The following is a 17,594-nucleotide window of genomic DNA, read 5'->3' on the forward strand; positions in this document are numbered from 1 at the left end:
AATGCTCGTGCACTCTTTGCCTGAGAGAATAAACCATGGAGGTAAGGAATGCAGTGTTTACCCCTGAGTCTGGACTGAAAAGGAGGAAGACTGGATTATCAAGGTGCTATTACAAAGTGGCAAAGATAAGAACATCCTGCACCAACAGAAATGGAAGAGTCAATGTGAAGTGTGTGTGGCAGATGGAGATAAAGACTTACATCATAAGCCATCTTCTCAGCCAGCTGTAGCTTCCCTGGTGCATCCTTGGTTCCTACAGCTTCTTCTCCAAGAACGACAACACACCCTTGCGCTGAGAGAAGATGGAGAGAAATGGAGACAGAACAGAAATGACACAAAGGAATGAAACAAGAGCCCAGGATGATTGCAAGTACGAAAACCAATTACAATACATCTTTCTCATTGCTTGCATCCCAACTGATGTATTGATGAAGACACTACAGGGACTGGCTATGTCATTGTATATAAAGACCACACTGATACTAAGAGATTAAATTTATTTCCCTGTCACGACCCTGTAGGTATAAATACTCATTTAAACCACTCAGTTTACTATTGTTCTTTAAGAGGCCATTCCCAGTCTTAGTGAACACAACCTATGGACAGCTTCTTAGCTAAAGGGATGTTTTCACTGAGGTAAAGTTCTGCACTTCGTGACCTAACTAAATATACTTGACTCCAGCAAAGTCTATATGTTTGTTAATTTGTTAAGAGCAAGGTCAGCAACAGAAAGTGACCTTGCTTCCAAAGTCATTTGTACTTCTTCTGTGAGGAATGCTATACTTAACATATTCAAAGAGATTAATGGTATTCTGCTGTTTAATAGTCATATCAGCCAGGTCTACTATCCCACCTCAAGATACCATTAACCTGTTAACTGCGTGTTAATGTGTAGAGAGTGCATCTGTTGGGACCCACCTGTTCAGTCCTGTCCTCTAAAGCTGCGTTGTCTTGTCTGCCTCAGCCTGGTCTAAGTTACACTCCTTAGCCAGTTTCAGTATTAACATCTTCAAAACAGCCCATATTTTAGCAAAGGTTGCTCTGGATTTGAAATAGAAAAATCAAGCAGGACCACAAAGAAAAGAACAAGGAGAAGAGGAGGCATCAGAAAGGGATCTACTAAAGGTATGGATGGGTATTATATTTGGGATGTGGTGATTGCCCCTGCTAGAAGTGAGTTCCTTCTTTGAAGTAAATGAACTCTGACATCTGACCTTGTGTTGCATACTTGTGTTGCAAAAAAGGAAAGAGAAAAAAAATCACAGAGAGATGTAGAGTAGAGAATAGTGGGCAGTTCAGGACAGACACACAGACAAGGACAAACGTCAAATGTTACTGATATTTTTCCTCAAGTTCTAAAGGGAGAACGTAATAAAAGTTGTCCTCTGACACCCCTTATGGGAAAAGTAATCAGAATAATTTCTTACACCACCTCAAATCTCAGTATCTTTCATTTTTACCAAATAAACTTCAAGAAAAGTAGGCATATCCTTTGTGGGGTTTTTTTATTATGTTTTAATTATCAACAATGAAATATAGAGAAGACATCTGATTCACAAAAAACCTGAATGAATATGACAGTGTATTTAATAAAAATGAGTCTAAACTTGACACTCTGCAGTGTCTCTTATGCTGGTCTTAGCTTTGAAAAGTGCAGATGGAGGAAACAATGGTAGATTTCTTATATCTCCCAAAACCATGATGATTGGACATGAAGTATGCGTATGGGTTTTAGTGTCCTCTGCACAGATCATGACGTAAGCTTTGGGTAATGTGGGTGACAATAACCTGAACAGAGGGAAGTCCCACTCCTAGAGGACTACACTCCCACAGGACTTTGGTCCAGTCTTAACTTAAGGTCCTATCCGCAAAATTATGGCAATGACTAAAATTATACTGACACCTGCTGGAACACTTTCAGTGGTTTCATTCTGTGCCAACAGGATTAGCACAGCATACACAATACGTATGAACTAACAGATAATTGGTCACTGGACATTGAAATTTGCTGTATATTGTAAATCCTTTGAGAGATTTCCTTCCAGTCTCTTTACAGGTCCTCTGATCGACACAAGGCTAGAAGTGCTTGCTGCATTTCCCCTTTAAATTCATTCTGTAATGGAAATAATGAAAACAGATATAAAAAGGGATCATGTTCACATAACAGGTATTCAGATATATTGAAAGGAGTAAGTGTCGTGCTTTTGGCTGTGTGTGAAATGGCTGCTCCTCTGACCTGTATGGTGGAGTAAAGGGAGGTGTTGGTCAGTCTACGATACTCTCTCCTCACACACAGCATGTCCTCTTCACTGCGTGCCACCAGAATACCCCGAACAATTGCAATTTTCTACACAGAAGGTAAACACACACACACAAACACACACACACAGACAGTCAGAGCATAACCATAAAACCTTTCCATGTTGTATTTTTACCGTACATTGTATTCAAATTTCTCAGATGCATTATTTTCTGTCTCACCTTCATGTTGTTTTGTAGCCTTTGAGCGAGGTACATGGGTGTACTCTGGATTGTTTGAACTGCACAGGAGGAGAGAGAGAGAGATGAGTTTATGCTTTGTCTCCGCACAGTCAAACTTCTTTATGTGGAAAAAGTCTCACCTAAAATACGCAGACCAAGCCTGAGGTCCCCAGAGAAGTTATTCTGTACTGTTCTCTCCACTGGCTCTCCCTTCAGTCCCTCTAGTTTAGTAAACACTGAGAGAATCATGAGGAAAATGCATTGGGGGGGGAGGTGAGCGGAAAACAAAAATGGAAGAAAAAAAATGCTTTAAAAAAATGATTTACAACCACTTCCCAGTAGTCTTTAAAGACTAGGTAAGATTTTAGCCGTCTTTCAATCAATAGCCAGTAACCAAGGTGGCTAAAGAGAATAAACTGATAGGTTATAATTTAGTTATGTGTATGTGCTGGAAATCCTTTCACAAGGTTTTGGGGAAACGTTTTGTCCAAACTGGTAGGTACACGTTGAGAATGTTGTTGAGTCATACCTCGGCTGAGATGGCCTGGACTGCGGGAGGTCAAGATCTGAATCCAGGGGGTGGGGTCAGTTTTTTTAACATTGACCCCTCCTAGAAGAGCCTGTACATACACACATACATACCCATAAAGACTCATAGGTTAAAGTCCATATGCACTGCTTCCTACAGGAGCCTTTATGAAGTTTATAGTCTAGAGAGAAAGAGAGACATACTTTAACATCTTGATCAATGAGCTGATAATCAATGACTCCCTTGATATTCAGCTCCTCCTTCTGTTGGCGAGAGAAAATACACACTTCTCATAGCAAACAAGAGCAGTCATTAACCATTAACTGTTCTTTGAGACATGGTGATAAAAAAAAAAGAAAAATGCAGAAATCAGACAGAAGACAGTTTCAGCAGGTCGTAGACGTGTGAGATTCGAAGAACTGATCCAGACTGTAACTGTAAAGACTAAGCAATCTCAGTGTTCTGTAAACTAAAATCATTACCTTAAGTATGGCTAGCACCAGTTTGGTGAAATCTTTGCTGGTCTCACTGATCAAATCCTTCTCTAGGTTTCGTCCAAACTCTGTGGAACACACGTACAGTGATTGTCCTTTCCACGTGACAAGATTTTTGTTTACAGTATTCATGAATGCACCAAACATACTGCCTGTGTTCACACTCACCCTGATTGTATGCCACAGTGATGTCACTGAGTTGCTTAGGAGTTCTGGTACATAAGACTTCCAAGAGACCCTCCTCATCAGTCCCTAGACCCTACGACAAGCACGCACGCACACACATACACACACAAACAAATGACAAAAAAACAAACAATCCATTTTTGATATTCTAAGGCCACTCTTTACACAACATCTGCAACACGCTGTTGTGTGCTGGCAGTAATTTACTTTGAAAAGGTAAATTTACCCATGAATACATTCTATTACAAAACCTCTCATCCCTTTCTCTTCCTGTTAATGTGTCAGCGCGTAGTTTTACCTCCATGGACTGGCGGAGACGATGGGCATCAAACTGGGAAGGGGTCATTAGCAGGGCCAGCAGCAGGTCCTCCAGTGCCCCAGACAGAGCCTTCTTCAGCGCCAGCTTGAGCTCCTGAGAGGAGAGAAGAAGTAGATGGATATAGTTCATTGCCAGTTTGACTTATGGTTGCCAGTTATGACATGCAGTTCTTTGGAAAGTTCTTAAATGATGAGTAGACAGCAGGGGACGACTGTAGGTTACAGCAGTACCTTTTTTGCGATTGTTTCAAAAGCGTCTGCAATACACTGTCTCTGGACATTATTCCTGTTGGTAAGGATTCTCACCAGAGTGTTCACATCAGCACCTAATGTCATCAACAAAGAGCACTCTTTCATACCATCACATGTACAAACATACAGCAACAAGGTAGCTGTTGATAATACACAGACAGCATTTCATCAGTATTTCATTAAATAATCAGAGCAGTGGGGCTTTGTGCCCATTAGGTATGTATATTTTTTTTTTTAATGATTGAGGATGAAAACTACAGGACTGTATGGAGTGCACAACGCAAACTGATGCAAGTGCTCTCTTTTTGCCTATATAGATACAAATCTGCAAGAATTCCCTACTCCTCTCCAGCACCTTTCTTCTCCAGAGCTGTGTAAATCTCACGTGCATCCTCTTCCGGACCAAAATTAGGGAATGGGCGAACAGTACCAAGTGTTCCCCACCACATCTCCTGAAATAAAATGGATGGATGGATAGATGAATGGACAGATGGATAAATGGAAGAATGAGTGAAGGGTATGGAAGCTTGAGAGGGAGGTACTTACACTGATTTTCAGAGGCGGTGCATCCAAGACTTTCTGTAAATATTCCATGTTTCCGATGTAATTAAAACAGAGACAGTAGCAGAGGAAAACGCAGGCTGGAATAAATCTAACTGCTGCAGAAACAGGACAAATGGGAAGATTTAGCACTGTTGAAAGCAAATAGCAATCAGTTGCCAGGTTATGTCACATTTAAAAAAAAAAAAAAATCAAATACTGCTCAAAATAGATCAGATAGAAATGATTTTACTGAGGTCTCATCGCTCTTTTTCCATCAGCCACCGAGCTCAAATTTTTCTCTGAAATAACGCAACATCATCTTGATGGTGATGATAATGATGATCAACAAATGACAAAGTAGTCCTGAGTGTTCAAGAAGCGTCGAATTATTTCGACGAAGTATTCTATACGCATATAAAAATGCTGGGGACACTTAAAGAGAATTATTGATTACCAGAACGTCATAAACGTCTGTCAAGTGATGGAGTGTACCACCTGCACCACATCACCCTAATCGGAATCGTAATTGATTATCATGCCTCGGGTGAAGTTAGTTTAACTTTGGACATTCTCACTTAAAACGCTGAGATGTCTCAACATATATGGCATAAGATTTCAAATCGCTTGCACAGTCGTTCTTCCTTTTTGCTGATTCGCACTAGCCCACTAATAAAGCTGCGTGGAGAGACATCTAACGTAACTAGCTGCTGCAGTCGGTGTTGAATATTCCTTCATCTAATGGCACCGCTATAGTAATAGCATCGCATTAATACAATAGTTAGGCCTATACCCTATCCACTGTATGTATACACCCTATATTTGTTTACTTTTTAAATATACCGATATCTCCAAATGTCATAACTGATTATCCAAAACATAAGTACGCGTTCAGAACAGAACCAAAATTTACAAAGTTTAAGAGTTTACACTCTTTAAAGGTTTAAACTCTAAAGTAGGCTGTTCAAATATTCAAAAACAATAAAGGAATTAGTACTGAGGGAAAGAAAAGTTTACGGCTGCACTTTATCACGTTCATTCTTGCTTGCTATTTGAAAGTTTTATTGGCCGTTAACTAACAAGGGTGATTTGAGAAGATAAAAATCGAAGTAACGCCTTCTATAATCTGAACTCTTTTTCTGATTCTTCGTTTAACGTGGATAGGACATTTATGTTTTCCGATTAAGTTTTTAATCAAGAATGTCCAAAAATAATACTAGTTCTTCCGCAGTCTGCCGTGAGTTTCAAGCTGTGCCAAGCCCCCAACTCATTCTCTAAATTCCAAGTTAACGCAAAAGCAAGCAAACGGGATATCTGCACTTCTCTTTGGAAGAGAGAAAGAGGAGGGTTTTCCGGACACAAGGGTATTCTTTATTGAAAGTAGGCTAAATCTGTTTTTGTCCGGTCTGAACAATGTTTTTTCTCTGACAGTAGCCCACAATAGGGAAATGTTTTCAACGCTAACCTCGAGCACATAAGAATTAGACAGTAAGTAAGTGGGGCAATTAAGTAAATGAATCAACCTAACCTTAGAATTGTAGACATAAAACCGCGACAGACGAGACAAATTGAAAGAGTCTTTTAGAATGAATTTGATTAAGCTGTTCCAGAACTCACCTTAAAGATTGCGTTTCAAGCCGAAGTTCTTAGTGACCGGAGATTCCACAAGGATTCGAACAGGACAGTATCATCTAGGCGTGCCCACAATAGTTTTATGGCTGTGTCGGAGTACACTAACTTCTGAGTTTGTCTGCCTAGTTTACTGATAAGGGTGTGATGTATGTTCTTCAGTAGCTAAACACTGTGGTCGACATTCCCTGAAGCACTTCCTCAGGACCGATTGTGGTTAAAACGTGTTTTTTTTTTCTCTCCAAACTTTTAATTTTTCCCTTAAGGATGTTACAGATTATGGTGTAATTACATCATTTTTCTTTTGAAATAATTTCAGAACATATAAGATAAACTAATGAGGTATTTGAGTCTGTAATATCTTCATAATTATACGATACATTTTTTCACTCACAAGTCCAAGTAATCGTAACAAAGAGAATGTAATTAAGTGCAACTGTGCAAATAATAACACATTTTCATAATGTGCGCACACATGACAAATAAGAAGCCCAAAGAAGAAGAATATTTTCTGAAATATTTATGAACACAATAAAATCATTATGGTGAGTCCAAGTAATAAAATAATAAAATTACAACATGAACGTTTACAATGTTGAGATTTCTTTTCCCATGACAACTGAAATATCTATACAGGCAAATACTTATATATATATTTATTTATATGGTATTGAACAAAACGCTTCTGTAGTATGTTTTTTGCTTAAGTCATACCAGGACGTATTCACTGAGTCCACTTTGTCATCTACCATTCTTCCTCTCTACACTTCTCTGTCACTGTCCAGAGTTACAGGAGAGATATACAAAAAAACAAACAAACAAAAAAAACGCTGCATCTGCCTGGCAGATTATTCATGAAATTTGTTATGTTTTCTCATTGGCTTTACTGTTGTGGGTTAAGACCCATCTGCTGGTCCACTGGTGTAGCGCTGTTTTCCAACACAGTTGACAGGGAGTGAGACTGGAGTTAAGACCGAAACACTCTCACCAATCCTGAGCAAGCAGGGTATACCAGCTGTGCTACATTATAAATTATGAATTATTCAGACAAACTATTCCTATGAATTAAATTAAGAGCGCCATTTCTACCACACTGAAATGAAACATAAATTATATTCCACTGGCTAACAACTTTGGTTGTGTTTTTGTCCTGTCTCATAAACTTTGCCTAACCAGTGCTGAGTAAAAGAAGAGCCCACTCTACCCACCTGCAGCAACTGACAGAGATTAACAACCATCACTCCAAATAACTGGAGAGGTTTAATTACCAAACAGCAAAAAACAAGTTTCAAGTGTTTTTTTTTCTTCTTTAGCCATTTTTGCTAAAGAGGGGCCAAGTTCTGAGTATAATTCATGCTGCGTTCCAATGTCTTTCTGCAGTGCATAGCTTTAATCTCTAAACTTTACTTATAGAGCTTTCAAAGTCCTTCTCTCTGTAAAGATTCATTTTCAGTTGGAGTCTTCAACTTCGTCAAGTAACCCACAATACCAGACAGTAGTTTTAGGTGGGTGAGATGGTTTGTGCTCGGTGATAAAGTATGACTGCAGCTTCTTCAGTGAGTTGTCGTTTAACATTGGAATGACGAAAGGCATTTGTATCCAACACTTCTTCAACCTAAAAGTCCCCTTTTTCAGTATTCCTTTCTTGTTTCAAACAAGAAAAAGGAAATGAGTCCATACGACAAAAAAGTCCGGTCCAACACAAAATAAAATGACATGCACAAACTATCATACATCTTCCAACTAAGTTACAAAGAACGTTTTTTGAGGGGGTAGTAAAATATAGGTAAGAATGGTGGCTTTGTAGCAGTTCTTTGGAATTTGTTGGCAGGTTGGAAACGCTCCGGGAGTTTCCTCATGTTAACTATGGGAAGTGTCACAGACTGCTTCGCCGTCCTGCGCCTCGCTTTCCTCTGGAATATCCTGAAGATCTGAGGACAGAGAGAGAGAGAGAGAGAGAGGGAGGGAAAGAGAGAGAGAGAGAGTGAGAGTTTAATTCAATACCACATGTCTGAGTGTTGTAAAAAGCATTAGGACTTTTGTCTTTGGGTGGGGATGTCAGTGAGCGTTCATCCTCGCAATAAGATTTGGCAAAGACAAAGAGGGAGTTAAATATTGACAACATATTAGACTCCACCAACAATGCAAACAGAGAGAGGTACAGAGAGGATATTGCACTCTGCCCCACCTCCACACCACCCACTGACACAGACCTCAGGATATGAGAGGGGGAGGGGCGGAGAGAGAAAAACTGTAGCGTATTAGGTCTCTGTTTATGACAGAAACATATGTAGGGGGATGTGTGCAGTAAAGACAGTGAGGAGTGTGGAAGGTTGGAAACAGACAACAGAGAAACTGCTAGTATGTATGAGACCCCCCCATATATGAAATCTTATGTGGCCGCTTATTAAAAGCATAACCAATGTCAACGAAGAATAGATGTGATCTCAGACACTGACACAGACAGAGGGCATAATGATTTTCACCGAACTCTTTGCTTGTGGACTCACCTCGTGGACTGTCAGAGCGTGGGGAAATCCGAACCTCTTCTTCCTCTGAGTCTTCTTCCTCCTCTTCCTCGCTGCCTTCCTGCACACCATCTAACTGGTCCACAGCTTCCTGACAGGCCAAGGGAGCAAGCACGTTGTGGTCCCCACTTCCTCTTCTTTGTGGAACCTGAAGGGTAAGGGTAAGAGTTTTACAATCTAACAAAAAAACATCCCACTCTCCTAACTGGTATTTTTTATCAGTAGAAAAACAGATGCCCAAGAGTGTGTCAGAACCTAACACACACACACACACACACTTGAACCAAGACTTATTCCTTACCTGCACTGACTCTGTGTCGTGTGAGTCTTTGTCGTCGGGACCCTGCAGGTCTTGGAGTTTTTGCTCGAGCTGGAGGCGGGCTCTCTCGCTTTCATCAAACCTGGTCTCAAACGCTTTTAGTCGGTTCACCTCCTCCTGCAGCAGGCTGCACTGCCGCTGGAGCTGGCTCATATCCCCGGCCAGCACCAAGCTGTTCGCATCCAGCCCAGTGTCCCGGGACATGGAGCGACACAGCTTGCCCTGGGAGGGACCCAGAGGAGTGGATGGGCTGGGCGTGGAAGAGGGGCCAGAGTCTTCTTGTAGACGCTGCTCTAGAATGGAGTCCTGTCTGATAACTGCAGCCTGATGGAGCAAGAGAGGGAGAACAAAAGAGACACAGAGAGAGAGAGAGAGAGATGAGGAATACAATAAACTGTACAGGGATAGATACATGAGAGTTGATATGAATGATAATATAATAAAGGTTCGTAGACAGACCTGGAGAGCATGGAGCTGAGTGCTGAGGTTTACCAGTCGTTGATGCACCTCCTGAAACATAAACAATGTCTGTAAGGTTATCTTTGGATTGATACTTGTGCAGTGGAGGGCTTTGATAGAATATGAACTACTGAAGAGATTTGCTAAGGTTCATTCAGAAGTTCCCTACCTCATTTATAACCCTGTTCTGTAGCTGATTACCATTCTTGTCCTGTATGACAAAAAAACAAAAGATTATTTTAACAGATGTTACAATGCTGAAGATTATCAATTAATATTTTCTGACAATAACCTGATAAAATTTATGAATAAACTTCTAAATTTACTTCACCTTGGCCGATGGACTATCATGAGTTCCATTAACTGAAATGGCATCTCCGTCTGTTTTGGAATAAAGAAAGAAATGTTATTTCATACTTATTTCAAATAATTTCTTAAGTATCACAAAACCCTTTCATACTTACTGGTCACTGGTGGCCCGGTGTGGTTCTGAACACCATTGGAATTACAGACAGGAGGCAGCTCAATGTTGGAGCCCATCAATAATTCAATCAGCCTGTCAACTAAAACACACAGAACACACTTTAACACCTCCCATAATCAAAGAGGTCCATGTATACTACAGCTCTCTCTCTGTTTAACAGACAAGTGACCAGTGTGCTTCATTTCATATTCATCATCATTGTTGCATTTTGTGTCCATGTGTCATGGTATAAAAATATTCCTTTTTTGAGAGAAATAAGATTTACTGTGCAAGCCTCTGTGTGGTTGCATGGTGCTTGTCTTGAAACAGTACACAGAGGTTAACTAAGATGTGTTAATAATAATCAAGTTATCCAAAATTGAAATACATGAAACAACCATAAACAATGGCATTAAGACAGAATCACATATCCCTGGATAAGGGACCATACAGTTTTTTTCAGCGGTTTACACTATAAATCCGCTGCTAGGAACACTATACAAAATTCCATACATTTCTTTTGTTTCCACACATTTCCAAAAATTTTTCACATGATAGAAACCTCCCATCTCCACACAGAAAACACTGCCCCTAAGAAAACTAAAGTTAAAACTGACAGGTGAACACACATTCAGACCTGTAGCTCAGATAAAAAGGTCGAGAGTGTTGGAAAACAAAAGCTGACAGCTTTGCGGAGCAGAGGAGGGGGGAGAGGAAAGGTGACAGCGTGAGGAGGTAGAAGAGAACGGGGGCAGAGGAGGTAAATGTTTCAGACCAGCATCCTGTTGACTTTGGACATCAAATATCTAAACCTGACAGGACACTGGTCTGATGTATTTGTTGATGTAGGGTATTATCTTTACCGTTTTATTTCAGAGTAACAATCAATAACTTGCTAAAAATGAGTGTCTTTTGCCAAAAATGTCAATCTTATCAGCCTGAGGAATAAAATACAGGGTGATATGGTGGAGTCAGGTCTACTGCTCCAACCACAAGCTTTTATGTCCTGTTGTCACTCACCCTCGGCAATGGCGTCTGTGAGCATCCTCTCTGCCTGAGGAGCATGGGGGGTGTCCGCCCGAAACATGTTTCTACAGTTGGGGGGAAGAGTAAACTCCTGACCCCCTGTGACCTCGGCAAGGTCAGAAAACAGGGTCACCCGCTCCTGCAGCAACTCCAGCACCTCTCGATCCTTCTGCTGAATCTCAGCTATGAGACAGAGAGAGAGAGAAAGAACTCCTGACCACCATATCTCTCTAAAGAACAATATCACCTTAACTTACATTTGTCATTATAAACAATATAATAAGACGGGTTAGATATAAAGAGTTGGTAGCACAAAATGTAATGATGAAATATGAAAGTGAGAGAGAGAGAGAGAGAGAGAGAGAGAGAGAGAAATATAGATAGAGCGAGAGAGAAAGTGATATGGGGGGGGGGCTGAGAGAGAGACAGAGAGAGAGACAGAGAGAGAGTGAGAGAGAGATCTATTCTTTAAGTGCTGACCTCTAAGCCTGCGCAGTTGAGCCTTGTCTTCAGTTTCTATCAGAGGGAAATCCTCTCTGGAGGGACAGCTGAGAATAAAAGACAAAAAGAAAGGGGGAGAGAGAGAGGAGGTGAACGGGGACTGTGAAGTACAGACATGACGTACTGAGAACTCGGGCAGCGACTTTAGTTTGCTTTAGGAACCACGTAGAAAAGCTGGACCGTGCTGACTGACCTGGACACTGTCTGCTGGATGAGTTTCATCCAGTTGTTCCTGTCGTCTTTAGAGGCAGCGTGGAGCTCGTACATCTCCGGAGGGGTGGAGTGACTGATGAGGAACATACCTCGCTCCTGATTGGCTATGTCCCTGACAATGAGGTTCTGTAGAGATAGCACCGCTGGCTTGTCCTTAGTGGAGGGAAATGGAAAATATGAGTGTCTTTCAATCATAACAACTGAATATGACATTGAAGGAGAACAAAAAAGGAGGGTGGCTGAGTGCATACAGATAGAATAAAAGAAGACCAGGACAGTCACTGGGAAACTGTGACTCACCAAACTGGCGAAAAAGTATTTCTGGTCTTTTTCCTGCAGGAAAACCAGGATGTCCGTCATGAGCAGAACATGAACGTCTGTAAAAAAAAAAAAAAAAAAAAGCACAAACAGAACACACTCAGTCGGGAAACTCCATGAAGTATAAATCAGCAAACCAGCTCTGTTTCTGACCAAACAAATACACACACGCAAGCATGCGCTCACACACACACACACACACACACAAATTCCCACCTTTGAACCTGGAAACCTGATTAATCTTCCAGAGTAAGGTGCCTTCGTGGACCAGTCTCCTCCGGAGCAGCTCTCCTCCGCGGAACACGTCTCCTCCCTGCACCTCCGTCTCCGCACGCTGGTCCATCCGAGAGCGGATCTCTTGCAGCCTCTGCGTGTGCTCCAGCTCCTGAACCTGCTGGTCTATTGAACTCAACAGTTCCCGAATCAGAGCCAGCGCCTGATCCAATGTCTCAGCTTCCTCCTCACAGCCTGCGGGAAGAAAAGGATCCAAAACAAAGTCAGGACTCAAATATACAAACATCAAAACACAAAAAAACCCCCCTCTGAAACGCACCCTCTCTGGAGGGTTTATGTCACAAGGAATCATGGGAATGTGTAACAAAAATGAGACGCTAACTTTTTTTATTGTTTAGTTTGGAATACCTCATCCATCTTCTCTCCTTAAGATCAGCCTCACCTTTTGTGTTATCCAGAATGCGTTGGATGAGGACCGGATATTTGGTGATGCGTTGTGTGACCAGTAGAATGCATTCTTGGATGCCATGGCGACGGAGTAGTGAACCTCTGCTTACTCGCTGTAAAAGACATGAGATTATTGTGCCTGTGAAATACTGTAAAAAGACGTGAGATTATTGTGCCTATGAAATATCACAGCTGCGTAACACACTGTTTGATATACTGTATTTCATGTGAGAAACACAATGTGTACATTTGGGACTGCACTGATACTAAGTGAGTGAAACACTTTTCTTCACACACATGCAGCAGATAAATGACTTTCTACCGAATGTTTTTATCAGTGTCTAGAGCAATCACACTTTTGTTTAACATACGGAAATACTACAGTGAAATCATACTGCGTTCTCCTATTCATACATATTTCTCTTCTGATGTCTCTTCTTTTTTCACATAGTCTCCCTCCATCTTCTCTTCTTCCCTCCTTCAAGATTACACAGTAAGCACATTCTTGCTCTGGAAAGTACAAAGTGGTGCTAGTCTCCCCTCCTCTCTCTCTCTCTCTCTCTCTCTCACCCGTATGAAGTTGTGGAACCTCTTGTCCCGTGTCAGCAGCTCCTTATACAGTTTGACCGCCTTCAGGTGTCGGCTACAGAACTCAGCATAAGCCTTTCTCATGTCATCGCCGTGCTGACCTGAGAACTGCGCAAAGACAAGAACAAACAAGACACGCTGTGTGAGCTGACGTGTGCGTGTTTTAGCCTTTCATTTTCCATGCGGGGAGAGTATCCATGGAATTGACTGTTCAGTTTGCACGCGTGTATGCGTATGTATTTGTGTGAGAGAGTGAATGCAATTCTTTCCCTCCCAACCCCTCGGTCGCACCTGTTCCACCAGAATGTCTCCCAGTTGTTGGATGGTGAAGTTGGTGGTGCTGTTGGACGCCAGACTGTGGTTCCTCCTCATTAACAGCTGGTTGAGAAAGCGTGTGTGTATGGTGAGCAGCTTGTCCAGACAGGGAAACACAGCGTGAGCCACGCCCGGCTCCAGCAGGACCTCCTCCAGCATACCCCTCCGCCATACGCCCTCCATTATCCGCAGTGTCCGCACGTGGTGCAGTTCAGTCTGGATCAGCTCTGCGTGTACATATGTGAGTGGTGGGAGAGAGAGAGAGAGAGAGAGAGAGAGAGAGAGAGAGAGAGAGAGAGAGAGAGAGAGAGGGGGACAGAGAGAATTAGCACTTTCATAGATAATCATGCCATGAAGAGAGCCACGCCTCAACAATACAAGAGTATCAATATACACGCAGAGAAAGCAAGAAAATCGTCTCACCGTATATAACATCCTGTCTCTTGATGACGTCTTTACGGTGCGTCTGCAGGTACGAGGGCTCTACCACCAAACTCCAGGAATCAGCCTCAAAGTCCCGGCCCTCTCTCTCCAGCTCGTCCAGCACGGACGCGTAGTACACCTCTCCTGTGTGTGTCGGAGAGACCATGTAAAGTACCGTCGAGCAGTTTGAGCAATCAAATCTTTTCACCATCATTCCTTTTTTCTTTCTTACTTCATCTAACTGTAGCACTGTCTCTCACTCTTTCCTCTCTCCTCCTCCAACTTTGGTTCTTTTCTTACCTTCATCATTGAGAGACTCCATGGACATCGCTCTGTTCCTGAAGTTGAGAGAGTCTGTGGACTGAGAGAGGATCCTACGCAGGCCCAGCGGTGAGTCGTCATTCAGATTCCTGGATACACACACACACACACACACACACACACACACACAGAGCAGGCATGAACAACTCTTTCTCTCATTCATCACTCATTTCAACTCATAGTATGTGTAGAGCATTTCATTTGTGTAGAGTATAGTATCTGATGTGTTTCAGTGTCAGAGCCTCGGTTCTGCACTCTTACATCGCTCTTTGACCTCTGCCCTTTTCTTAAGTAACTAATATGTTAACAAGTTAAAACTGACACTTATCTCTGTTATTTAAGAAAACAAGGTAAGAATGGCAGGGAGAACTGATGAGAACTGGGACAGGACCCAGTCTTTCAAATACTTCCTTCTCCCAGGTCAAGTGTGCTAAAAAATTATTTGCCCATTACAAAATATTGTATGCTAGACAGTACCTATATGCCCATAGATCAAAGAGTCTGTGTTGTGGTGTTTGGGCTGTGTGAGCCAATGAGCTGTGAACAGTGAGCTCACCCAGCGATGTTATTGGTGGAGACACTCTTAGAGAGCGAGAGGGTGGACCGCCCACGGCGGGAGCCCAGGAAAGACTGACGAATGCTATCTGAGGGGTAGATGGCTGAGCTTGGCCTTTCCTTCATCATGGGAGCTGGATACACACAGGGAGAGAGAGAGAGAGAGTGTGAGAGAGAGAGAGTGTGTGAGAGAGAGAGAGAGAGAGAGAGTGAGAGAGAGCGAGAGAGAGAGAGAAAGAGAGAGAGAGAGAGAGAGAGAGAGAGAGAGAGAGAAATCCTTTATAGGTCTTTGTGACCATTGTATCAGTAATACAGTGCAGTTTATTTCATTCATAGGACCGAAATGGAGGCCAGATAGAGGAGTCAGGGGGGATCATGTCTGTGTTTTACATGTGACCGACATGTGTCCTGACACCATTAAGGCTCTTTCATATGAGACAAGCGGGGTACATAATCAATACATTTCGAGGATATATCAATTTCATGTGTCTGCCAACAGGATAAGTTTAAATAAACTTATGAACTATACAATACACTCACAAACATAACGAAAAGATACACTATATTCAGATGACATCACATCTATGCTGCAATTCCAAAAAGTTGAAAACTTTACGATTGTACATTAGCACTTCCTTTCAGTAATTCTTTTCACATATGGGAAGTTCAGGGTATCCTGTTTTTATAACAACAAGACAAACCAGTGGTTGAGGGCCAGGTACATTGACTAAAGAGAATATTTGTTCACTTTCACAGCCGGTGACTAATTCACCATGACCTGCCTTCTGACGTCATGCAGGGGGAACAGACGGGAAAGTGGAAAAAAGCAAAAACAGACCACAGACATGTAACGACCCATTCCATTCCAAGTCATAAATATCATAAATGTTCTTCACTTTTTTAAGTTCAGGGGAATGGAATTCTGCTCAGCATGTCCTGCTGAATGACTTAAACTCTCTAGTTTATTGGCAGTGGGGATCTGTTGCTGAGAACAGGAAGAATGTGCAGTGGCCTGGACTCACCAGTAGGTGTCTGTGTTGCCTTCTGTTGTGTTTATAATGCGGCAACACTACAGAGTGAGCATTATACGGTGTTCACAATAAACAAATAGAAATAAACTCACTCTTACTGCGAAGGGCCACATTCTGCAAAGCCGAGCTGTTTCTCACCAAGGCTAGCTTCTGCTGCTGTAACACACACACATACATAAACACACACACACACACACACACACAATAGAACACAATAAATATTAGAACAATAAAAACAGTATATTGTACCCACTTATATAACTTTGTACATTAATGTACATTATATATGCCAGCAAATGTACATTATATATGCCAGCAGTGTTTATGAGTTATGGTGGTAGCATTTTTGTTGTGAAATGTATGAGGAAATCGAAACTTTGTAGTCATGGTATTGCAACTTTACTTCACTGGGCTTTTTTTGTCAGCAGAATGTGACAGGTTTTGTGAGTCTTTGTGTTCTTCTCTTACCTTTTGCTTCATTTTGGCACAGTTGAGCAGAGTGTCGCGGCATCGGTTGTGAATTGTGACGTTGCAGGCTGCAGAAAAAAAAAAAAAACCAAACAAATTAGCAGAAAGCATATCACAATTCACACACAAATCTATGCAAATGCTGTTTTTCGGATTTAAAAAAAACAAAGTGAAATGCAAACTACAGTCACCCCTTCCACCAAAAAAACAATTGTTAAGCCGTCTCCATCATATTTGAATACATTGAGATTGTAATAATGAGAGATATAATACAACAAGCTTTTGCTCTTTCTGAAACCTGCTCATCATTATGTATGATACTGTAGTGCTGATAAGATGATGTTTACTGGGAGGTATCCCAGAAAGCGGGTTTAGTGAAAACTTATTTATTTAACTCAGAGAAAGTAGTAAACTTGCTAATAGAAGAGCCCTATGGCTTTGTTTTGCTAAGAGACTGAAGCCATAGGGCTCTTCTATTAGGAGGTTCACTACTTATTCTGAGTTAACTAACTCTGCATTTTTGCTAAACCCACTTTCTGGAATACCCCCCTAGTCATAGTACCTACAGTTATAACCTAAATCAGACCTTAAACAGCTGTTCTCTGTCGACCCACACAACGGTGTGAAGGAAAGAAATCAGCATAGTGTCTTAACCTCTCTCCATTTATAACCCTGCACATCACAAACGCACATCACAAATCTACATACACTCACAGAGCTGTGTTACAAATGGACCTAGGCCAGTTTGAGTTGGGCAGTAGGTGTGTGTAACAGCCTCACAGTAAATTCTCTCAGGGCTGTGTCAATAACCAATCCATCCAAGCCATCAAACAAGAGCAACTCCAGCGATTCTCGGCAAAGCAACGTCAGTTAGCCCCCCCTCCCCCCCCTCCCACCCCCACGCCCCCAATCTGCTCTGCTATCTGCCCTTCATCCCAACTCTCATTTCTCCTCAT

At 41.8% G+C, this 17,594-nt stretch overlaps 2 protein-coding genes across 2 annotated transcripts in view; both read right to left on the reverse strand.

Moving 5' to 3' along the window:
- Positions 1–2,006: 2,006 nt before the first annotated feature.
- On the reverse strand, positions 2,007–4,709 carry LOC115819606 (annexin A2-like). Its single transcript, XM_030783111.1, has 11 exons — positions 4,616–4,709; positions 4,240–4,334; positions 3,989–4,102; positions 3,673–3,763; positions 3,493–3,572; positions 3,214–3,273; positions 3,011–3,101; positions 2,622–2,717; positions 2,482–2,540; positions 2,237–2,347; positions 2,007–2,113 (listed from the first exon to the last, which is right to left on the reverse strand). The coding sequence occupies exons 1-11, from the start codon at positions 4,707–4,709 to the stop codon at positions 2,051–2,053; spliced, it is 954 nt and encodes a 317-aa protein (XP_030638971.1). The 3' UTR covers positions 2,007–2,050.
- A 3,076-nt stretch (positions 4,710–7,785) lies between these two features.
- Positions 7,786–17,594, reverse strand: part of arhgef2b (rho/rac guanine nucleotide exchange factor (GEF) 2b) — a 27,642-nt gene continuing 17,833 nt past the window's right edge. The window contains exons 3-22 of the mRNA XM_030781386.1: positions 16,639–16,706; positions 16,263–16,326; positions 15,141–15,273; positions 14,564–14,673; positions 14,264–14,407; positions 13,817–14,067; positions 13,508–13,633; positions 12,933–13,050; positions 12,473–12,724; positions 12,239–12,315; positions 11,919–12,091; positions 11,705–11,772; positions 11,219–11,407; positions 10,200–10,298; positions 10,067–10,116; positions 9,905–9,946; positions 9,736–9,786; positions 9,259–9,600; positions 8,940–9,105; positions 7,786–8,360 (exon numbers count right to left, since the gene is read on the reverse strand). Coding sequence (XP_030637246.1) covers positions 8,290–8,360; positions 8,940–9,105; positions 9,259–9,600; positions 9,736–9,786; positions 9,905–9,946; positions 10,067–10,116; positions 10,200–10,298; positions 11,219–11,407; positions 11,705–11,772; positions 11,919–12,091; positions 12,239–12,315; positions 12,473–12,724; positions 12,933–13,050; positions 13,508–13,633; positions 13,817–14,067; positions 14,264–14,407; positions 14,564–14,673; positions 15,141–15,273; positions 16,263–16,326; positions 16,639–16,706 — 2,594 coding nt within the window. The 3' untranslated portion in view covers positions 7,786–8,289. The remainder of the gene's footprint in view (positions 8,361–8,939; positions 9,106–9,258; positions 9,601–9,735; positions 9,787–9,904; positions 9,947–10,066; positions 10,117–10,199; positions 10,299–11,218; positions 11,408–11,704; positions 11,773–11,918; positions 12,092–12,238; positions 12,316–12,472; positions 12,725–12,932; positions 13,051–13,507; positions 13,634–13,816; positions 14,068–14,263; positions 14,408–14,563; positions 14,674–15,140; positions 15,274–16,262; positions 16,327–16,638; positions 16,707–17,594) is intronic.

Source organism: Chanos chanos, chromosome 8, assembly GCF_902362185.1.
Source record: "Chanos chanos chromosome 8, fChaCha1.1, whole genome shotgun sequence".
Classification (NCBI taxonomy): domain Eukaryota; kingdom Metazoa; phylum Chordata; class Actinopteri; order Gonorynchiformes; family Chanidae; genus Chanos; species Chanos chanos.

What these genes read in the sequence shown, in the direction of transcription:
- LOC115819606 (XM_030783111.1), bottom strand. Translation starts at nt 4,709, where the DNA reads ATGTGGTGGGGAACACTTGGTACTGTTCGCCCATTCCCTAATTTTGGT. An exon ending in TTGAAACAATCGCAAAAAAG is followed by an intron (nt 4,103 to 4,239) that starts GTACTGCTGTAA and finishes CTCTCCTCTCAG; the next exon opens with GAGCTCAAGCTGGCGCTGAA. An exon ending in CACTGTGGCATACAATCAGG is followed by an intron (nt 3,573 to 3,672) that starts GTGAGTGTGAAC and finishes TGTGTTCCACAG; the next exon opens with AGTTTGGACGAAACCTAGAG.